The 24,734-nt window shown below is 42.3% G+C and overlaps 1 protein-coding gene across 1 annotated transcript; it reads left to right on the forward strand.

Annotated features, from left to right (window-relative positions):
• The first annotated feature begins 2,712 nt into the window (after positions 1-2,712).
• Positions 2,713-3,825, forward strand: LOC139245600 (dual specificity tyrosine-phosphorylation-regulated kinase 2-like). The gene has a single exon (XM_070871197.1). It carries the CDS (start codon positions 2,713-2,715, stop codon positions 3,823-3,825), a length of 1,113 nt encoding a protein of 370 aa, XP_070727298.1.
• The last annotated feature ends 20,909 nt before the right edge of the window (positions 3,826-24,734 follow it).

Below are 24,734 nucleotides of genomic sequence, written 5' to 3' on the forward strand. Positions count from 1 at the left end.
TAGTGAAATCGCACTGCTGCATTAGCAGTGCTTATCTGTGGCTTTGAGATGATGGCATTTTGTGGGTGTAGTATAGAGGAAGCTTTGTCTTGTACCCAGCCAGTGCTTTACCAGACCTGATAAAAAGCTAAACGGTTCTTTTGCTCAGCAAGAGATATTTGTCACTTTGAAAATCATAAAAGTAAACAATTTTTTTTCAAAAAACAAGACTATATAGATAAGCACGTGGTTTATCAGATTATAGTAAATCAAAGCTCCGTGGAGCTACATGAACAAACTGCTTGGAAATCTTCATAAGAAATTTTGGAGCACATTAACCAGCCTGAATAAGGTGAAAAAAACACCATCTATTGCTTACCCAGGACAGAGATTAGAAGCCATGTTGCACAGCATGGATCTGACAGGTATAATTGGAAGACTCACCATTACATCTGCCAGCAGGTTAGACACTTGTCAGATCAAGCACGGTGTAATGAGTTAGTAATGTGACACAGTGGTTTTCAACATGCTATTCATCTAAAGTATGATGTGAGGTGGATAATACCGTGGGGCAGGAGCAGGTATCAGACAGTAACCAAATCTTATTTGTTGAAGGACTTAATGACCCTGGAGGATGAGAATCAAGAGGGACACACGTCTACATTAGATAACTCGTTATGGGCCTTTCACATAAATTTCCAGGGTGGGTAGGATGATTATACACATTAGCAGATCATTTTACCCTAATTGAAATATGCTGTTCCTACTGTCTGTTGTACTCTCATACTCAAGTATTGATACCTGTATCAGGTTGAGAGTACCATCACAAACTAGTCCTATGAAGCAGCAGACACATGCTGTTTGCTTATACAGTCTCCAATGCTGGAAAAAAATAAAGTTGAGAACATTTTCAAGGTAATGGATGTGAGTGCAGGGCATGCTTTTCCATTTTTACCATCAAATGTTAGCATCAAGCACTCCCTAATCAGGTATGTTTTTAATTGATGCAGAGTAAACCTCACTTTTCCCTGCCACAAGAAAATGCCTTAACCTAGTCTATATATACCAATCTAGAAAACTAGCAAAAGTTGACACTGGTCCTAACTTAAGAAAACTCTTTACATGTGAAAGCAAGTTGTTAATTTTGTAACTTAAGTGGTAGGTATATCCACGTGGTGATTGGCAAGGCCTTTACACTGCTGGAAAAATAAGTGTCCACTGGTGATTTTGGGAGATTTTTATGAGTTTCCTGGGTTAGAACATTTGCTTATTGGAATAGTGCTTGGTGTAAAGCTTGTGTAAAATGGGTGTAATCTGCTGGGATATATGAGAATTAGAGTGCTGCCATTCTGCCTGTAGATTGCAGCAATTGGATGGGGGAGCAGCAGTTAAGTAAGGGACGGTGCTTGACTCGCTTACCTGACAGTCAGCTAGCTTGACCGCATGCCTCATGAATGTTTTGTGCCATTTTGCAAAAATGTGTACCGCAGGAGCAGCTGGCACCTGCAGTCAAACAAAACAATTAGCACAGAAAATGCCACAGTTTCAAAGTCTGACCTGCAAGCTCTCCTTGATGAAATTGAGATTAGGGGTTATCAGCTGTGGGTGTCTGTGGCAGGAAACCTGCCAGAAGTATCACTCATGCTATGTGGAGGGAGGTAGCACTAGCACGGAGTCACAGGTGGGACAGATAGTCGTTGAGGGAAAGGGTTGGTGGGACAGATTTGCCGCATGCTCTTTCCACTGCCTGCGCTTGATTTCTGCATGGTCTCGGCAATGAGACTCAAGGTGCTCAGCGCCCTCCCGGATGCACTTCCTCCACTTAGGGGGGGTCTTTGGCCAGGGACTCCCAGGTGTTGATGAGAATGTTGCACTTTATCAGGGAGGCTTTGAGGGTGTCCTTGTAAAGTTTCCTCTGCCCACCTTTGGCTTGTTTGTCGTGAAGGAGTTCCGAGTAGAGCGCTTGCTTTGGGAGTCTCGTGTCTGACATGCGGACAATGTGGCCTGCCCAGCAGAGCTGATCAAGTGTAGTCAGTGCTTCAATGCTGGGGATGTTGGCCTGGTTGAGGATGCTAATGTTGGTGCATCTGTCCTCCCAGGGGATTTGTAGGATCTTGCGGAGACATCGTTGGTGGTATTTCTCCAGCGATTTGAGGTGTCTACATTGTCCATGTCTCTGAGCCATACAGGAGGGTGGGTATTACTACAGTCCTGTAGACCATGAGTTTGGTGGTAGATTTGAGGGCCTGGTCTTCGAACACTCTTTTCCTTAGGCGACCGAAGGCTGCACTGGCGTACTGGAGGCTGTGTTGAATCTCGTCATCAATGTCTGCTCTTGTTGATAAGGGGCACCCGAGATATGGGAAATGGTTCACATTGTCCAGGGCCGCGCCATGGATCTTGATGACTGGGGGCAGTGCTGTGCGGCGAGGACAGGCTGGTGGAGGACCTTAGTCTTCAAAAACAAAAGTAACAGCTGTACAACTAACTCTCATAATGCATTCTGTTTGGCGGGGTAGGGGTGAACTAACTCGGGATCTCACATCATAATTACCCATCTTTCCTAAAAGCAAGTATTTGCATGAACAGTCCTAACTCCCTTTCTCCACCTTAACAGGCTGATACCACCACATCTCTTACTCCAGTTCTCTCATATCACTTGGCACACACTCCTCAACTGCCAGCCTTCCACTAATTGACTTTTAGTCTCGTTGCAGCAGAAAATGGCGCACAATGCCTGCGAAAGGCAGGCCGCCGGATGGGATATCCCCAACCTTAAACACCTCATGCCCGACGAGGAAAAGACCATTGAGCTCATGTCATGGGAGATGGAAAGGTCATGGGCTGGAGCATCTGAGGAAGCAAGATAAGGACAACATCATGAATGTCATCCATATCTATGAGAGTTTTTCCTTCCATAACCACATCTGTATGACCTTTGAACTATTCAGCATGAACCTCTATGAACTCATCAAAAAGAATAAGTTCCAAGGATTCAGTCTGCCCTTGGTCCGTAAATTTGCACACTCCATCCTGCAGTGCCTTGATGCTTTGCATAAGAGCCATATCATCCATTGTGACTTGAAGCCTGAGAACATCCTGTTGAAGCAACAGGGCCGTAGTGGAGTTAAAGTGATTGACTTTGGGTCCAGCTGCTATGACCATCAAAGAATTTACACATACATTCAATCACGTTTTTACCGAGCTCCTGAGGTGATTCTCGGAGCACGGTATGGGATGTCTATTGATATGTGGAGTTTGGGATGCATTCTTGCTGAACTGCTGACTGGACATCCACTGCTACCAGGGGAAGATGAGGGAGATCAGCTAGCTTGCATGATGGAATTGTTAGGAATGCCATCTAAACTACTGCTGGAATTTTCCAAAAGGGCCAAAATGTTCATCAGTTCTAAGGGTTACCCTAGATATTCTTCGGTTGTAACACTTCCTGATGGGACTGTGCATTTAAATGGTGGACGATCTCGGAGAGGAAAAAATCGAGGTCCCCCTGGTCAACGGGACTGGACCAGCGCTCTAAAGGGCTGCGACGACCAATCCTTCATTGACTTCCTGAAACACTGCCTGGAGTGGGATCCTGCCTTACGCATGACACCAGCACAGGCCTTAAGGCACCCTTGGCTGCGAAGACGTCTGCCAAAGCCTCCAATGAATGACAAAACAACATTTGTAAAACGCATGTCAACAAGCCCGACTGCTCTCTTGGACGCAGTGGCTAAACTACCTCCTACTTCTGCCAGCATTGCCAACAAGCTGAGATCCAATCAAAATAATGATCCCAATCGCAACATGACTCAGACAACTGTACTGCCAAAGCTGGTCAGTTGATTGGAAACTTGAAGAAAAAGAAGTAATTACTGTTACTCAGTCAGAATATGAATTCGTGTGGCATGCGGTATACAGGGAACACAATTTCTTCCTTTCTACATTCCAATGTGACTTGAGCCAACAGGTCTTTAATTATTACAAGGCTGTAAGTCTGCACTGAGCATGCTCCAGGACTACTGGGCAGCACCTGCCTGGCCACACTGTACACATCGGTTTACACTGTTCAATGACACAAACTATCCATCGACATTCACAGTAAAGCAGTTGGGCTAGATGCACAAATTAAAAGGTGTTCTTTGATTGGATAATTATTTATTTTATATCAGTAGAACCCCACACAGAAATAGCTGTGTGGTACTCCTTTGCTCCCCACATATTTGAAGGCCAAAAGTGTCCTTGTATTTACTGATGAAACTGCTGTGAACAAAAGTGACTTTAACCCATTCACTTTCTAAAATAAAATAACCAAGGAAGACTATATTCATTTAAAAGATTCTCACTTAACAATGGATTTGGCCTGTTAGTTATTGTACTTTCACCTTAGTTAGGATCTATACTTCCATTGGAAACTGAATATTAGCTGGCAGTCTAAAGCGGACATTTATATGTATTGGAAGAGAGGTAGCAGTGTCCAGGCACATAGGGGGAATGAGCTAAGGGTTGCTGATTCCATTGGTTTGTCTGAGGTGCTGTGTTAATATATATGCAGAGATACCACTGTCTAGGTGCATTTGCAAATGAACAGCAACTCCATAGCATTGTGGTGATTTTTCTTAGTGACAAAGCTGCCAATGTCAAAAATCATAGGTAGTTCACCTCGATTTTTTAACAATTGAGGAGTGATAATTTGCCATTTATATTTTGAGTTTGTGTCCAGGATATTTTATTGCATCAGTTCCTGTTTTATGAAGGTATATGATACATTAAAGGAGTTTGCAGAAAGGAACTATCATTGGTACAGCTCAGATAGAGAAATACAAATCAGTTTATTTATTTGTATGCTATTTTATATTTTTGCCTCTTTCTCTTTTTTAGTCCCTTGTGCTATGTAATTTTCAAACTAAAAGGACAGGCAGGTAACCTGGCCGAGGACAATGGCACCCTACAAGCAGCAAACTGAGAAGTGTCTGAGGTGATCTTCTCTCCAATTTCCCATCCTTCCCTCTGGGAGCAGTGCCTGCACATGTGAGACTTTGAGCTTACCAAGTGGGAAATCAAAGGAACTTACCCATGCCTTGCTATTCTAAGACACGTTTTGAAGCTTCAACACACCACAACACTGTGCTGTCACAGTAAGTAGTGTCTAAAACCCCAAGTACCACACACAATTCAGAATTTTCTTCAATATGCAGTAACAGAAACCTACTGTAGGGTCCACATTTTAAAAGATCCCATAAAGGTAAGGACCCCTATTGATGTGCCAGGTAGGATTGTACACGGTTTTGTCTTGTAGCCTATTTAGCACATTTTAGGAGATGGCACTTTTGGAGAGGATCATTGGGAGGTTGGATTAAGCAGTTGTGCATGTGGTCAGACCATCCTATTTTTCCAGTTATTAGTAACAAGAAAATCAGGAGAGTTGTGAATGGGTTCACTACCTCTGTTGCTGATTGTTTGATCTGTCGTCCATCAAACAAGGCTGTGCGCCAGGTACACGATCTCATAAAATTTACCCCTTATAGCTGATAATCCAGTTTTGCTCATTATAAATGCACAGTTAATTTGAATATCATAGCTGTTCCCACAAACAATGACAACTTACTGAAACATTCATTGCACTCGCCAGGCAAAACGAAATAGACCTTGTTGTTTAGTTGGATAACGTATTCGTGGAAATTTCTGACCGCAATTCCAGTGGGGAGCTTTGCTAACCAGGAGCACCTATAAGAAATTATTGTAATGTATGCGCTCCACATGATGGTCAGAAAATCAGATGCAACACACACCCAAATTTCTGCTAGCTGTGCTGGTGATCGGGATCCTGCTGGCAGTGTAAAGTGGGAAAGGTCACCCATTTCCTTTAATAATGTCCCTTTAATAGGGAAGAGGATACAATCAACGAGGAATTTTTTTCCTGATTGCTATCCAGTGACCCCTGCCTGGAAGTGCATGTATGTGTGGGGATGTCAGATGGGGATATCATTGGGCTTTCCTGCTATCAGACCCCAACTAAGGGCAAGGCAATCTAGGCATGCCTCTAGGGAAGAGAAAGAAAGGGTTACAGTTTGACATTTTTGTGAGACTTGCTGTAGTTTAGAATGTACTCGTGCCTTTTCTTTGGGCAAGTTGAGGTCCTGACATGGTCTCCCAAGGTAATGATAAATTTGTATTTACATAAGATGTTGAGGCCGAAAATATGTGGGTCTGCAATTGTAATGTAGGCACCGAGGTATGCCTGCTGTGAGCCTCCGTTGCTGACCCCGGAAAAATATCCAGGATCGGGGGAGGCTTCCTCAGTTCAATAAAATCGCAGGACAGGAGAATATATTTGAACAAGGCAGAAGGGGTAAAAAAAATAGCAAGTGTCAGCTAATGTCCTGCGACCCAGATTCTATAACCAGACCACTGATTTATGGCCCCAATTTTAACTCCCCTGGCCTGGCAGAAACTGGGTGGAGGAGCAGTTAAAATGAAGGCAACAACTGGCCCCTCCTCTGCTTCCTGCCATGTCTTAATGCAAAGCTGTGCTTTTAAGCAGGCAAGAAGGACACCTGCAGGAAGGCAGCAGGCTCCTACTCCAAATATGATGTCTTTGGGACTTGATCTGAGCGGAGAAGCAGTGACGTCTTCCACGTCAGGCCAAAATAGCTGGGAGCTGAATCGTGAGCCAGAAGAGGCCAAGCAAGGCATTTTATTTTATTTTAGATTACCTTGTGGACAAAAGGAGGAGGTGTGCTCCTCCAGGCCTCAGAAGGAAGCCTTGGGCATCCCTTGCCTCAGACTCCCCCTCTCCCCCTCAATCGAATCCAGATCCCCCTCCCCTCTATAGCCCTGCCTATATCTATTAACTTGGATGGGCTGAGCCACTGCAATCTTCTGCACTTTTTGGCATCATCATCACCAAACTTCCATATAATTTCTTTTGTGCCTATGTCTAAATCATTTATATAAATAGAAAACTATTGAGGTTCCAACACAATTTCATGAGCACACCACTCCTGTTCTATCAAAAAATACATTTACCCCTATTTTTTGTGCCCTAGCCATCCCCCTATCCATATGGATGCATTCCATTTAGTACGATGTACCTACATTTTTGTCGCAAGTCTTTTACGTGCATTTGCATTCACAACAAAATAGATGAATTAATAGCACAGAAATAAATGGGTTTGTTCTAATAGCCATTACGGAGATGTGGTGACCAAGGTTGGGAACTAAATATCCAGGAAATTTGACTTTTAGAATAGGTAGGCAAAATGAAAAAAGTGTGTGTCAGGGTGGGGGGGGGGGGCAGCAGTAGCCCTGATAATAAAAGGATGGGATAAAAACAGTGGAGAGCAAGCTTATTAGCTCAGAAAATCAAGATGAAGAATCAGTTTGGACAGACTAAGAAATAACAAGGGACAGAAAACACTGGTAGGAGTAGTTTATAGGTTCCCTAACAGTAGTTGTAGTATTGGGCAGAGTATAAATCAGGAAATTAGAGGTGCATTTAAAAGTGTAATACACTAATCATAGGGGAACGTTAATTTTCATTTAGACTGGGCAAACCAAATTTGCAATGGAATGCATTCAAGATAGTTTTCTAGATTAGTATGTTGAGCAACCAACTTGGGAACACACTATTGTAGATCTAGTATTGTGCAATGAGACAGGGTTAATGAATAGCCTTGTAGTAAAGGAGCCTCAGGGGAAGGGTGATCATAATATGACAGAATTTTATATTGAGTTTGAGAGTGATTTAGTTTAATACAAAACTAGGGCCTTAAATCTGAACAAAGTAAACTACGTAGATATGAGGGACAAGTTGGCTAAGGCAAATTGGGAAGCTAGATTAAAAGATATGATTGTAGATAAGCAGAGGCAAACATTTAAAGAAATAATTCATAAGTCACAATGAATATACATTCTCTTCAGGAACAAAAGCCCCATAGGAAAAGTGGTCCAACCGTGGCTAACCAGAGAAGTTAAAGATGGTATTTGATTAAAGAAAGAGGCTTATAATGTTGCCAAAAAGAATAGTAAGCCTGAGGATTTGGAGGATTTTAGATTATAGCAAAAGATGACCAAGAAATTGATAAAGAGAGAGAAAACAGAATATGAGAGTAAACTAGCAAGAAACATAAAAACAAATTGTAAAAGCTTCTATAGGTATGTAAAAAGGAAGAGATTAGCAAAAGTAAACATGGGTCCCTTCGAGGGAGACAGGAGAAATTATAATGGGGAATAAGGAAATGGCAGAGACATTAAACAAATACTTTTTATCTGTCTTTTCTATAGAAGGCACAAAAACATTCCAGAAATAGTCGGGAAACAAGGGTCTAGTGAGAATGAGGAACTTAAAGAAATAAGTATTAGTAAAGAAATAGCATTGGAGAAATTAAAGGGACTAAAAGCCAACAAATCCCCTGGACCTGATGGCCTCCATCCTAGGGTTTTAAAACAGGTGGCTACAGAGATAGTAGATGCATTGGTTTTGATCTTCCAAAATTCCCTAGATTTTAGAATGGTCCCCGCAGATTGGAAGGTATTAAACATAGCCCTGCTATATAAGAAGGGAGGGAGAGAGAAAACAGGGAACTACAGGCCAGTTAGCCTGACATTAGTAGTAGGGAAAGTGCTGGAATCTATTATTAGGGACGTGGCAACAGGACACTTAGAAAATCACAATATGATTGGGCAGATTCAACACGGATTTATGAAAGGACAAATATGTTTGACAAATCTAATAGATTTGTTTTGAGGTTGTAACTAATAGGGTAGATAAGGGGGAACGAGTGGATGTAGTGTTTTTGGATTCGCAAAAAGCATTTAAAAAGGTGCCACACAAGAGATTATTACACAAAATGAGGGCTTATGGGATTAGGGGTAATATATTTGCGAGGATTGGTTAATGGAGAGAAAACATAGTGTAGGACTTAACACTTCATTTTCAGTTTGGCGGGCTGTAACTAATGGAGTACCACAAAGATCAGTGCTTGGGCCTCAGCTATTTACAATCTATATCAATTACTTAGATGAGGGGACCGAATGTAATGCATTTAAGTTTACTTACGATACAAAACTGGGTGGAAAAGTCAGCTATGATGATCCAAAGGGGTCGAGACAGGTTAAGTGATTGGGAAAGAACGTGGCAGGTGGAATATAATGTGGAGAAATGTAAAGTTATTCACTTTGGTAAGAAAAATAGAAAAGCAGAGTATGTTTTAAATGGTGAGAGATTGGGAAATGTTGGTGTTCAGAGGGACCTGAGTGTCCTTGTACACAAATCACATAAAGTTAGCATGCAGGTACAGCAAGCAATTAGCAAAGCAAATGGCATCTTAACATTTATTACAAAGGGATTGGAATATAAGAATAAAGAAGTTTTACTGCAATTATATAGGGCTTTGATGAGACCACACCTGAAAGACTCTGTACAGCTTTGGTCTTCTTACATAAGAAAGGATATACTTTCCTTAAAGGACGTGCAACAAAGATTCACCAGACTGATTCCTGGGATGAGGGGATTGTCCTACGAGGAGAGATTGAGTAGATTAGGCCTATATCCCCTAGAATTTAGACGAATGAGAGGTGATCTCAATGAAACATAAACATCTTACAAGGCTGAGAGGATGTTTCCCCTGGCTGGGGATTCTAGAACTAGGAGTCACAGTCTCAGAATAAAGGGTCAGCCATTTAGGACTGAGATGAGGAGACATTTCTTCACTCAAAGGGTTGTGAATCTTTGAAATTATCTACCCAGAGGGCTGTGGATACTCAGTCATTGACTATATTCAAGACAGGGATCAACAGATTTTTGGATACTAGGGGAATCAAGGGATTTGGGTTTAGAGTGGGAAAGTGGAGTTGAGATAGAAGTTCAGCCATGATCTTATTGAATGGCGGAGCAGGCTTGAAGGACTAAATAACCTACTCCTGCTCCTATTTCTTATTTTCTTATGTCGCATGTTATCAAAAACCTAATTGAAAATCCATATATAGGACATATGTTTCATTCCCTTTATTTGTACACTCTGATTTCTTCAGTGGTAAAGTCAGAAAATGGTGTCATGCTGTCTTGCAAATGCCTCTGATCATTGGAGTGAAAAAGGGGAGGGACCTAATATTTGCTGGAGTTCAAGTGGCTACACAGGGCTCTCATGGATCTCATGCTGCTGTGTATTTATTTGGCAGACCGTATGACAAAAAGCTCCAGTGACACAGGTAACACAGAAAATAATACATGTAAATAAAATATCCAATTAATAATCTACCTTAAGCAATTTGCTTAACCATGCAGTATCTTGCCCACATAAAAACAGAGATGATGCTATTTAATTGCCTAAGATGTTTGCCTAATGTTCTTTTCAGTTCCAGTTCTATTTTACAGCATGTACCACAGCTTGAGGGGTCCCTGAGCTAGGAAGGCGAAAAAAATCATCAGGACATTAGAGGCTGCAACAATGAGTTGAGGGAAAAGTGAGAATCTTTACACACATGCCAATCACCATTTTAAGATGCCAGCCAGTGTTCCAATGCATATTTGACCCTGAGCTGAGTTAAAAATCCCAAATCTTAGCCACCACAAAGACTGCTTATTTTCACCTCTGCAGCATTGCATGTGTCAGCTCTGACCTCACACCTAATCACTGAAATGCTTATTCACATCTTAGTCACATTCAGACTAAATTACTCCAATGCTCTCCCTAGTTCTGTCCTTCACAAATTGCAACTTGTCCAAAACTGCATCACTCGCATCCTGTCCCACTCCTTGGTCATCCTGCCTTGCCAACTTTCATTGGCTATCTACCCTCTATCACATCAGTTTCACGTCCTTGTCCTCATTTACAAGTCCCTCAATGCCCTGGCCCCTCCCTATCACTGCAACCTCCTTCATTCAAATACAAGTTTTCTGACTTTAAACTCTTTTTAATCTCTTTTGCATCCCTCACCCTCTGCCTCACCTTGAGCAATATGCAGAGCTTTAACCATCCTAGGCCCACACTTTGGAACTCTCTTCCTGAACCCATCAATCTTTATATCATTCTCTCTCCTCAGAACATATCTCTTTGATAAAGTCTTTGGTGAGCATCCTTCTCCCACGACTGCTGATGTCCAGTTATTATTGCCTCTGCTTAAGTTGCATTTATATTGCACCTTTATCATCTCACAAGAAAAAAATACTGTTTTCACTAAGATTGAAAGCTGTCAGCATCAACCATTTAGAAGGCAAGACTAGAGGCTATAGAACCAATCAGATTGTTTCAAGGTCAATGACCAATGGATAGAAAAAAATCATCTCAGTGGCGAGCAGAACTGGACGTTGTCAGATTGATTGGGGACTAAGTGATTAGTAACTAGAGGACACAGGTTTAAAATAATTGGCAAAAAAGCCAGGTGGAGGTGAGAATGTTATTTTATTCAGTGAGTTGTTATGATCTCGAATGCACTGCCTAAAAGGATGATGAAAGCAGATTTAATAATAACTTTCAAAAGGGAATTGGATCAACTTAAAAAAGAAAAATCTGGAGGACTATGGGGAAAGAGTGAGGGAATGAGACAATTGGATAGTTATTTGAAAGCTGGCACAGGCACGATGGGCTGTATGATTTTATTTCTGTGATGATTGGGTGCACACAAACTTGAGTGGCAAAGTTTTAAGGTGAGCTGATATCTTCTGAGAATTGTAGTTACAGCTGTTTGTTTAGTTTTTTTTTAAAACAGGTCATATTTAATAAAAACTGATAAATGCAGTTTTGAAATCTTTTCTTTATTTTCCAAAAGGAACTTTCTAGGGTATGTCTGGCTATAGCCTTATTCAAAGGTTTATTCATTTCAAGGCTCGTTCCAGCCATTTTGGGGATAATGAGGAGATTTCTTGGAGTGAATGCACTAATTGGCTTTATTTGATCCTTCCTGTCACTGCACTTGTAAAGTTGCCCAGATTTTGAATTTATTAGCAAAAATTACACTGAGATTCCTATGTTTAAGGATTTTACTTCTGTGTGCTACTGATGTGTGATGTGGACTGTTGGTCTGTTTGTGGGTGACAGTAGTACTCAATGGCAAACATTTAAAGATCACATGGATGAACTTCAACAATTATACATCCCTGTCTGGAGTAAAAATAAAACGGGGAAGGTGGCTCAACCGTGGCTAACAAGGGAAATTAAGGATAGTGTTAAACCCAAGGAAGAATTCTGGTTAGAAAAAGCAGCAAACCTGAGGATTGGGAGAAACTTAGAATTCAGCAGAGAAGGACAAAGGACTTAATTAGGAGGGGGGAAATAGAGTATGAGAGGAAGCTTACCCGGAACATAAAAACTGACTGCAAAAGCTTCTATAGATATGTGACGAGAAAAAGATTAGTGAAGACAAACCTAGGTCCTTTGCAGTCAGATTCAAGTGAATTTATAATGGGGAACAAAGAAATGGCAGACCAGTTGAACAAATACTTTGGTTCTGTCTTCACGAAGGAAGACACAAATAACCTTCCAGAAGTACTAGGGAACCGAGGGTCTAGTGAGAAGGAGGAACTGAAGGACATCCTTATTAGGCGGGAAAGTGTGTTAGGGAAACTGATGGGATTGAAGGCCGATAAATCCCCGGGGCCTAATAGTCTGCATCCCAGAGTACTTAAGGAAGTGGCCCTAGAAATAGTGGATGCATTGGTGATCATTTTCCAGCAGTCTATCGACTCTGGATCAGTACCTATGGACTGGAGGGTAGCTAATGTAACACCACTTTTTAAAAAAGGAGAGAGAGAGAAAACGGTAAATCTGACATCATCAGTAGTGGGGAAAATGTTGGAATCAATTATTAAGGATGAAATAGCAGCGCATTTGGAAAGCAGTGACAGGATCGATCCAAGTCAGCATGGATTTATGAAATGGAAATCATGCATGACAAATCTTCAGGAACTTTTTGAAGATGTAACAAGGGAGAACCAGTGGATGTGGTGTATTTGGACTTTCAAAAGGCTTTTGACAAGGTCCCACACAAGAGATTGGTGTGCAAGATCAAAGCACATGGTATTGGGGGTAATGTACTGACGTGGATAGAGAACTGGTTGGCAGACAGGAAGCAGAGAGTCGAGATAATCATTTTCAGAATGGCACGCAGTGACTAGTGGGCTGACGTAGGGCTCAGTGCTGGGACCCTAGCTATTTACAATATACATTAACGATTTCGATGAAGGAATTGAGTGTAATATCTCCAAGTTTGCAGATGACACTAAGCTGGGTGGTGGTGTGAGCTGTGAGGAGGATGCTAAGAGGCTGCAGGGTGACTTGGACAGGTTAGGTGAGTGGGCAAACGCATGGCAGATGCAGTATAATGTGGATAAATGTGAGGTTATCCACTTTGGTGGCAAAAACACGAAGGCAGAATATTATCTGAATGGCGGCAGATTAGGAAAAGGGGAGGTGCAACGAGATCTGGGTGTCATGGTTCATCAGGTCATTGAAAGTTGGCATGCAGGTACAGAAGGCGGTGAAGAAGGCAAATGGTATGTTGGCCTTCATAGCTAGGGGATTTGAGTATAGGAGCAGGGAGGTCTTACAGGGCCTTGGTGAGGCCGCACCTGGAATATTGTGTTCAGTTTTGGTCTCCTAATCTGAGGAAGGACATTCTTGCTATTGAGGGAGTGCAGCGAAGGTTTACCAGACTGATTCCCGGGATGGCTGGACTGACATATGAGGAGAGACTGGATCAACTGGGCCTTTATATACTGGAGTTTAGAAGGATGAGAGGGGATCTCATAGAAACATATAAGATTCTGACGGGACTGGACAGATTAGATACAGGAAGAATGTTCCCGATTTTGGCGAAGTCCAGAACCAGGGGACACAGTCTTAGGATAAGGAGTAGGCCATTTAGGACTGAGATGAGGAGAAACTTTTTCACTCAGAGAGTTGTTAACCAGTGGAATTCCCTACCGCAGAGAGTTGTTGATGCCAGTTCATTGGATATATTCAAGAGGGAGTTAGATATGGCCCTTACGGCTAAAGGGATCAAGGGGTATGGAGAGAAAGCAGGAAAGGAGTACTGAGGGAATGATCAGCCATGATCTTATTGAATGGTGGTGCAGGATCGAAGAGCCGATTGGCCTACTCCTGCACCTATTTGCTATGTTTCTATGTTTTTCTGTTATTTTCTGTAACATTGAAAGCTGTTTTCAGTTTGTTTATGTGGTTGTGATAGAGGCCACTTTGTTACTATGCAGTAACCAGAGCCCGGACTGCTCCTAATAGCACAGTTATTGTTCACTGGAAATGTAATGAATGATAATGAATAAGAGTATAATAGATTGCAAAACACAGATCAGAGGCAGTCAATCAAGTTCACTTGAGACCATATTATCCGGTCCCCAGTTCCTAGAAACCATAATTGTGTGGACTTTTTTTAATGAGTGTAGTCTACTTGCGAATTTTCAATAAAATTTCAACCAGTAAAGTGCATTTGTAAAATCAGCCCTGTATACTATTCTGTTTTCCCATTTGGTTAACTACAGTAGCATTCTTACGTGCTAAATTTTTATCGACCTATATAGCTGTCTACCAACTATAATGATGGAAGAATCTATCTAATTAATGGTTGAAATTATTTTACACCACACGCCACTAGCAGTGTCTTGCACATAGCGGGCCCAATTTGCGAGCCGCGCCTAGAACAGCGCATTCCCTAGCCCTGGCCAAATGGCCTCACTGGGGCTGCGTGAATAAGGCTCCTCCCACGGCCAGCTCCTGCTTCCTCCCGACCCGACTCGACTCCTGCTTCCCGCCTCCGGACCGGACCCGACACCAACCCCGACCCGACTCCCGCTCACCCCCCCCCGCCCCCGGAATGGATCCGACCTGACCTCCCTCCCCCCGACCTGACCTCCCTCTCCCTCCCTCCCCCGACCCGAACCGAATCAACCTCCCTCCCACCATCCTCCCGACCCGCGCTCCCCCCGACCCGACCCAACGCCACCTACCTGTAAATCTGGTGCTGGGGACGGGCCCTGCCCGAAGTCTAGGGCCCGGCCCGTTCAGCCTCCCTCCCCCTTCTCCTTTCCCCCCCCCCAATCTCCTTCCCCCTCAATCTCCTTCCCCCCATCTCCTTCCCCCCCATCTCCTTCCCCACCATCCCCTTTACCCCCCATCTCCTTTCCCCCCCATCTCCTTCCCCCCACCTCCTTCCCCCCCATCTCCTTTCCCCCATCTCCTTTCTCCCCCTTCTCCCCCCACCCCCTTCTCCCCCATCCATCCCCCTTCTCCCCCATCCCTCCCCCTTCCCTCCCTCTGCTCCCCCCCTCTCTCCCACTACCCCACTCCTCCCCCTCCCCTCGCTGTCAGAAACACAGACACTGACAGACAGAATGAGAGACACACACAGACAGACAGAGAGATAGAGACACTGACAGAGACACACTGGGGGGGGGGGGGGGGGGGGCATCCTAGCACGCTGTTGGAGGGCTCCCGGTGCTGCAGTTGGTAAGTAGAAAATGTTTTATTTATTGATTTAAAAAAAAAAAATTATTTCTTATTAATTTTTTTTGATTGATTTATTGATTGATTTATTGATGTTTTTATCATTTATTATTGATGATGGCTCTTTATTTGTAAAACTGAAGTGTTTAATGTTTGTAAACTTCCCTTTAAAACCCCCCCCCCCGCATTCCCTACGCCTGATTTGTAACCTACGCCTGATTTTCTAAAGTGTAGACAAGGTTTTTTCGAGCATACAAAAATCTTCACTTACTCCATTCTAAGTTAGTTTGGAGTAAGTTTTCACTGACGAAACTTTGAAAACAGGCGTAAGTGGCCGGACACGCACCCTTTTGAAAAAAAAATTCTGTTCCAAAGTGAAACTGTTCTAACTGACTAGAACTGGAGCAAACTAAATGCCGAGAATTCCGATTTTTAAGATACTCCGTTCTACACCAGTTGCTCCTAAAAATCAGGAGCAAATCATGTGGAAATTTGGGGCCAGCAAGTGGTGTATTAGAAAATCACAGGTGCACTAACTGTAATAAAATTAATGGATGGAAAGTTTTCTTCCTATTTGCTTCCTTTCATCCAGCATTTCATCATTTCAAACACTGTTCTCCTGTAGTCCAGTTTCTTAATATGTTTTATTATCTGCTCTGTCCTCAATTTAATATTAAAATTAAGCACTTTGTCATCACTAAACCACACATAGTTCCGGACTTCAACCTGACTCATTAGTGCACCTTCATTACTTCGGAGGAAATTCAATATCGCCTTCCCCCTTGTGGGCTCCTTCACTCGCTGTTTAAGAAAAGATTTTTGAAATACTTCAATAAATTCCTTCATGCATACTAATTCCCCCAGCACAGGTCCTAGCCGATGTCAGGAAGTTTAAAATCTCCTGTAATTACAACTGTGACCTCAGCACAAATCTCCCTGAGCTCCCACAGCAGTACACTCACTTCCATTTTATTTTGTGGTGGTGTATAATATGTTCCTACCATTAATATTTTCCCCTGTCTATCTTCCTGATCCATCCAGAAAGTCTTTCCCAATACCAGTTGCTAGTTCTTTCCTCGCAGCTCCATTTAAAGATTGACACCCTATACCTTTTCATTCAGTCTTTCCTGAGCATACATAGCCCTGCAGTTTGCTTCCTCACTCACTCCCTTCCTTTATTCAGGTTTCAGTAACTCCTACAATTTTCGATTAGCTCCTGATTTACCATCATTTCTAGCTATTTTGTTGCACTTCTAATGCTCTTTATCTATTTTGCTGTATTCACATGACTCCTTCCTAATAATTGGTCCATACTAGTTGGTTTGTTCTCAATATAGGAGCAGGAGTCGGCCTTTTGCCCCTCGAGCTTGCTTTGTCATTCAATAAGATCATGGCTGATCTGATCTTGGCCTCAACTCCACATTCCTGCCTGTTCCCCATAACTCTTGACTTCCCTGTAGTTCAAAAAACTGTCTATCTCCACCTTAAATATATTCAATGACCCAGCCTCCGTAGCTCTCTGGGGTAGATAATTCGACAGATTCATGACAATCTGAGAGAATAAATTCCTCCTCATTTCTGTTTTAAATGGGCGTCCCCTTATTCTGAAACTATTCCCCCTAGTTCTAGGTTGCTCCACGAGGGGAAACATCCTCTATGCATCTACTCTGTCAAGCCCTCTCAGAATCTTATATGTTTCAATAAGATCACCTTCCATTCTTCTAAACTCCAATGAATGTAGGCCCAACCTTCCTTCATAACTTCTCATAACAGGATCTTATCCATCTGCCTGGTCAAGACCTGAGCCCTGGCACCTGGGATGCAACGCCTTTCGAGATTCCATTCATGCGCGCAGAAAATTCTATCAATCTCTCTTAGAACATAAGAACATAAGAAATAGGAGCAAGAGTAGGCCATTTGGCCCCTTGAGACTGCTCCGCCATTTAATAAGATCATGGCTGATCTGATCATGGACTCAGCTCCATTTCCCTACCCGCTCCCCATAACCCTTTATTCCCTTATCGCTCAAAAAACTGTCTATCTACGCCTTAAATATATTCAATGACCCAGCCTCCACAGCTCTCTGGGGCAGAGAATTTCATAGATTTACAACCCTCTGAGAGAAGAAATTCCTCCACATCTCAGTTTTGAATGGGCGGCTCCTTATTCTGAGACTATGTCCCCTAGTTTCATTTTCCCCTATGAGTGGAAATGTCCACTTTGTCGAGCCCCCTCATTATCTTATACGTTTTGATAAGATCACCTCTCATTCTTCTGAACCCCAATATCAATAGGCCCAACCTACTCAACCTATCTTCATAAGTCAACCCCCTCATCTCCGGAATTAACCTAGTGAACCGTCTCTGAACAGCCTCTAATGCAAGTATATCCTTCTTTTAAATACGGAGACCAAAACTGTCGCAGTACTCTAGGTGAGGCCTCACCAATACCCTGCACAGTTGTAGCAGGGCTTCTCTGCTTTTATACTCTATCCCCCTTGAAATAAAGGCCAACATTACATTTGGCTTCCTGATTACTTGCTATACCTGCATACTAACTTTTTGTGTTTCATGCACAAGGACCCCCAGGTCCCTCTGTATTGCAGCACTTTGCATTTTTCTCCATTTAAATTATAATTTGCTTTTCTATTATTTTTGCCAAAGAGGATAACCTCACATTTTCCAATATTATGCTCCATCTGCTAAATTTTTGCCCACTCACTTAGCCTGTCTATACCCCTTTGCAGATTTTTTGTCCTCCTCACAATTTGTTTTCCCACCCATCTTTGTATCATCAGCAAACTCGGCTACATTACACTCGGTCCCTTCGTCCAAGTCATTAATATAGATTGTAAATAGTTGAGGACCCAGCACCGATCTCTGCGGCACTCCACTAGTTACTGTTTGCCAACCGGAAAATGACCCATTTATCCCGACTCTCTGTTTTTTGTTAGTTAGCCAATCCTCTATCTATGCTAATATATTACCCCCAACTCCGTGAACTTTTATCTTGTGCAGTAACATTTTATATGGCGCCTTATCGAATGCCTTCTGGAAATCCAAATAAACCACATCCATTGGTTCCCCCTTATCCACCCTGCTCATTATATCCTCAAAGAACTCCAGCAAATTTGTCAAACATGATTTCCCTTTCATAAAACCATGCTGGCTCCGCTTGACTAAATTATGCTTTTCCAAATGTCCCGCTACTGCTTCCGCAATAATGGACTCCAGCATTTTCCTAATGACAGATGTTAGACTAACTGGTCTATAGTTTCCTGCTTTTTGTCTGTCTCCTTTTTTTAAATAGGGGTGTTACATTTGCGGTTTTCCAATCCGTTGGGACTGCCCCAGAATCCAGAGAATTTTGGTAAATTACAATCAATGCATCCACTATCTCTGCAGTCACTTTTTTTAAGACCCTAGGAGGTAAGCCATCTGGTCCAGGGGACTTGTCCGCCTTTAGTTTCATTATTTTACCGAGTAATACTTCATTAGTGATAGTGATTGTATTAAGTTGCTCCCTCCCTGTAGCCCCTTGATTATCTACTATTGGGATGTTTTTAATGTCTTCTACCGTGAAGACCAATACAAAATATTTGTTCAACATCTCTGCCATTTCCCTGTTCTCCATTATTAATTCCCCAGTCTCATCCTCTAGGGGACCAACATTTATGCTAGCCACTCTTTTACTTTTATGTACCTGTAGAAACTCTTACTTTCTGTTTTTATATTTCATGCTAGATTACTTTCATAATCTATCTTCCCTCTCGTTATCATTTTTTTTAGTCGTTCTTTGCTGGCTTTTAAAAGTTTCTCAATCCTCTGGCCTCTCACTAGTCTTGGCCACATTGTATGCCCTTGTTTTCAATTTGATACCATCCCTTATTTCCTTCGTTAGCCACGGATGGTTATCCCTTCTCCTTGGGATATATTTTTGTTGCGAGTTATGAAATACCTTCTTAAATGTCTGCCACTGCTCATCAACTGTCCCATACTTTAATCTATTTTCCCAGTCCACTTTAGCCAACTATGCCCTCATGCCTTGTAGGCTCCTTTATTTAAGCTTGGGACGCTGGTTTGAGATCCAACTTTCTCACCCTCCAACTGAATTGAAATTTCACCATATTATGGTCACTCATTCATAGAGCATCCTTTACTAAGATAGCCTGCTCCATGGTTGGTTCCACAATGTACTGTTCAAGGAAACTATCCCGGATGGCTTGAGCAGTGGTGCAGCAGGGAGGGATTCAAATTCGTGGGGCATTGGAACAGGTTCTGGGGGAGGTGGGACCAGGACAAACTGGACGGTCTGCACTTGGGCAGGACTGGAACCAATGTCCTAGGGGGAGTGTTTGCTAGTGCTGTTGGGGAGGAGTTAAACTAATATGGCAGGGGGATGGGAACCAATACAGGGAGACAGAGGGAAACAAAAAGGAGACAAAAACAAAAGACAGAAAAGAGATGAGTAAAAGTGGAGGGCAGAGAAACCAAAAGCAAGAAACTAAAAGGGCCACTGAATATAAAAGGGCTGCAAGAGGGGTCAAAACTAAAAATCATGGGTTAAAAACTAGGATGAAAACACTCTACCCAAATGCACGCAGCATTCGAAATAAAGTAAATGAGTTGACGGCACAAATCATTACAAATGGGTATGATTTGGTGCCATTACAGAAACATGGTTCCAAGGTGACCAAGACTGGGAATTAAACATACAGGGGTATCTGACGATTCAGAAAGATAGGCAAGAAGGGAAAGGAGGTGGGGTAGCTCTGTTAATAAAAGATGATATCAGGGCAGTTGTGAGGGATGATATTGGCTCCAATGAACAAAATGTTGAATCATTGTGGGTGGAGATTAGAGATAGTAAGGGGAAAAAGTCACGGGTCAGCGTAGTTTATAGGGCCCCAAATAATAACTTCACGGTGGGCCGGGCAATAATCAAGGGAATAATGGAGGCATGTGAAAAAGGAACGGCAGTAGTCATGGGGGATTTTAACCGACATATCGATTGGTCAAATCAAATCGCACGGGGTAGCCTGGAGGAGGAATTCATAGAATGCATACGAGATTGTTTCTTAGAACAGTATGTAACAGAACCTACAAGGGAGCAAGCCATCTTAGATCTGGTCCTGTGTAATGAGACAGGAAAAATAAACGATCTCCTCGTAAAAGATCCTCTCGGAATGAGTGATCACAATTTGGTTGAATTTGTAATACAGATTGAGGATGAGGAAGTTGTGTCAGAAACGAGCGTACTATGCTTAAACAAAGGGGACTACAGTGGGATGAGGACAGAGTTGGCTAAAGTAGACTGGAAACACAGACTAAACGGTGGCACAATTGAGGAACAGTGGAGGACTTTTAAGGAGCTCTTTCATAGTGCGCAACAAAAATATATTCCAGTGAAAAAGAACGGCGGCAAGAGAAGGGATAACCAGCCGTGGATAACCAATGAAATAAAGGAAAGTATCAAATCAAAGACCAATGCGTATAATGTGGCCAAGGTTAGTGGGAAACTAGAGGATTGGGAAGATTTTAAGCAACAGCAAAGAATGACTAAAATAGCAATAAAGAAAGGAAAGATAGATTACGAAGGTAAACTTGCGCAAAACATAAAAACAGATAGTAAAAGCTTTTACAGATATATAAAACGGAAAAGAGTGACTAAAGTAAATGTTGGTCCCTTAGAAGATGAAAAGGGGGATTTAATAATGGGAAATGTGGAAATGGCTGAGACCTTAAACAATTATTTTGCTTCCGTCTTCACAGTGGACGACACAAAAACCATGCCAAAATTTGCAGGCCACAGGAATGTGGGAAGGGAGGACCTTGAAACAATCACTATCACTAGGGGGGTAGTGCTGGACAGGCTAATGGGACTGAAGGTAGACAAGTCCCCTGGTCCTGATGAAATGCATTCCAGGGTATTAAAAGAGATGGCGGAAGTTATAGCAGATGCATTCGTTATAATCTACCAAAATTCTCTGGACTCTGGGGAGGTACCAGCGGATTGGAAAGCAGCTAATGTACCGCCTCGGTTTAAAAAAGGGGGCAGGCAAAAGGCAGGTAACTATAGGCCGGTTAGTTTAACATCTGTAGTGGGGAAAATGCTTGAAACTATCATTAAGGAAGAAATAGCGGGACATCTAGATAGGAATAGTGCAATCAAGCAGACGCAGCATGGATTCATGAAAGGGAAATCATGTTTAACTAACTTACTGGAATTATTTGAGGATATAATGAGCATGGTGGATAGAGGTGTACCGATGGATGTGGTGTATTTAGATTTCCAAAAGGCATTTGGTAAGGTGTCACACAAAAGGTTACTGCAGAAGATAAAGGTACGCGGAATCAGAGGAAATGTATTAGCATGGATAGAGAATTGGCTGGCGAACAGTAAGCAGAGAGTCGGGATAAATGGGTCCTTTTCCGGTTGGAAATCAGTGGTTAGTGGTGTGCCACAGGGATCAGTGCTGGGACCACAACTGTTTACAATATACATAGATGACCTAGAAGAGGGGACAGAGTGTAGTGCAACAAAATTTGCAGATGACACTAAGATTAGTGGGAAAGCGGGTTGTGTAGAGGACTCAGAGAGGCTGCAAGGAGATTTGGGTAGGTTAAGCGAATGGGCTAAGGTTTGGCAGATGGAATACAATGTCGGAAAGTGTGAGGTCATCCACCTTGGGAAAAAAAAACAGTAAAAGAGAATATTATTTGAATGGGGAGAAATTACAACATGCTGCGGTGCAGAGGGACCTGGGGGTCCTTGTGCATGAATCCCAAAAGGTTAGTTTGCAGGTGCAGCAGGTAATCAGGAAGGCAAATGGAATGTTGGCCTTCATTGCGAGAGGGATGGAGTACAAAAGCAGGGAGGTTTTGCTGCAACTGTATAAGGTATTGGTAAGGCCGCACCTGGAGTACTGCATGCAGTTTTGGTCACCTTACTTAAGGAAGGATATACTAGCTTTAGAAGGGGTACAGAGACGTTTCACTAGGCTGATTCCAGAAATGAGGGGGTTACCTTATGATGATAGATTGAGTAGACTGGGTCTTTACTCCTTGGAGTTCAGAAGGATGAGGGGTGATCTTATAGAAACATTTAAAATCATGAAAGGGATAGACAAGATAGAGGCAGAGAGGTTGTTTCCATTGGTAGGGGAGACTAGAACTAGGGGGCACAGCCTCAAAATACGGAGGAGCCAATTTAAAACCGAGTTGAGAAAGAATTTCTTCTCCCAGAGGGTTGTGAATCTTTGGAATTCTCTGCCCAAGGAAGCAGTTGAGGCTAGCTCATTGAATGTTTTCAAGTCAAAGATCGATAGATTTTTAACCAATAAGGGAAGTAAGAGTTACGGGGAAAGGGCGGCAAAGTGGAGCTGAGTCCACGACCAGATCAGCCATGATCTTATTGAATGGCGGAGCAGGCTCGAGGGGCTAGATGGCCTACTCCTGTTCCTAATTCTTATGTTCTTATGTTCTTATACACTCTATGAACTCTTTCTCAAGGCTACCCTGGCCAATTTGCTTTGTCCAATCAAGATGAAGTTTAAAATCGCCCATGATTACTGTGGAATATCCAACAACTACAGTGTTTCCTTTAATCTTGTCAGATATCTGTTACCCTTCAGCAGACACTTGCTGTAATGCGCCTTTGGCGATCACCATCCCCTTTGGTTCCATACTTGTTCACTTCCAGTACTGAAAAGTTGTTGGGTAACTCTAGTTCCACAGATTTCCTGTGTTTCTTTTTACATACCCTCGGGACTGCCACCAATATTTTTGCTGCATTATCTGCCTATATCATGGCGGTGACCCTATGGAAGTCTCTTCCAGACACTTTTCCTCCTTGTGTATAGTGCACGGTGTATCTAGTTGGTCTTTGAGCACAGGAATTAATTTCGAGAAGGACTCAGTTAGTTGGCATTCCATGCAAACAGACTCTCTCTCGGTAGTTTGAGGATCTAAGGTGGCCCAAGTCTATCACACATGCTATAAGCTTAGCATCAACAACAGCCATTCAAATTCAGCTGTGTGGGACAGAGTAGTTGGTTAATCTTTTTTTAGAGTGTACTTTTATAAATTAACCCCATTTCTTTAGTCCCAACTCCCTTAAATTAAAAAAAAGCTTCTCACTCTGCCATATGTTTTTTCTACTTCACTGCTATTTTTATAGAATTATATGGAATTTTACAGTACAGCAACAGGCCATTTGGCCCAACAAGTCTATGCCAGTGCTTTTGTTCCATACGAGCCTGCTCCTACCTTACTTTATCTCACACTATCAATATATCCTTCTATTTACTTATCTAGCTTCCTCTCAGTTGCATCAACCACTCCACATGGTAGCGAGTTCCACATTCTCACCACTCTCTAGGTAAAGACGTCGCACCTGAATTCATTATTGGATTTATTAGTGACTATCTTATATTTATGGCCCTTAGTTTTGGACGCCCCACAAGTGGAAACATCTACTCTACTTCTACCCTATCGAACCCCTTCATAATTATAATTTTCATTAAAATGAAAACAAATTAATATTCTTTCCTATATGGGCACGTACTGATCACTACTGCAATCAGCTGCATTATATTATGCAAAAGCCTTTTGAAGAAAATGAAAACAACCCTTGCATCGATATCCGGGGTTTAAATGCTAGTTGATAGTAACAGCCCAATACAGGATATGTGAGTTGATCGTAATGGAACAGTAATATTACATGCTTATTACTGTGTAATTGTGCTTGGTAGTCTAGCCAATCTGTGGGCTGTTGTAATTCTGCAATTTAACGGGAGAGGGGAATATTTGTAACCGGAGAGTACTGTAAACATACAGGCCCAGTGATTATACTATGGGATATCAGCGAATATTGCTGAACACGGTCACCAGAAATTTGTCTCCCCACTATTTTAGTGATGATGTTAACCCCTTCATTTAAATTGGCTAGTACTTCTGCTGAGAGAACAGAGGGAGGAAACACAAACGTGTTAAGCAATCATATAGTAATATTCCACGCCATATTTTTGATGCCACAGAAATGAAAGATTGAGCCCTTGTGCTGAGTTGCAAGTGAATGGATTCTGTATGTGCCCGTATGTTTTTTCTTCATCATGACTTTCAATGAAATTGTAGATGTGGCATCAATTATTCAGATAATTTAGCTGGTCCAATGGGAATTGCCTGTATGTTAGTCTTGCTGGCAAGACTGTTTTTCTTTAATGATGGTAGTGCTGGAAACCAGTGACAAAAGAGTAAAAGGAGAGATGAAATTATTATTTTTTTCTATACAGGG

The sequence above is a fragment of the Pristiophorus japonicus genome, unplaced genomic scaffold (genome assembly GCF_044704955.1).
Source record: "Pristiophorus japonicus isolate sPriJap1 unplaced genomic scaffold, sPriJap1.hap1 HAP1_SCAFFOLD_224, whole genome shotgun sequence".
NCBI lineage: Eukaryota > Metazoa > Chordata > Chondrichthyes > Pristiophoridae > Pristiophorus > Pristiophorus japonicus.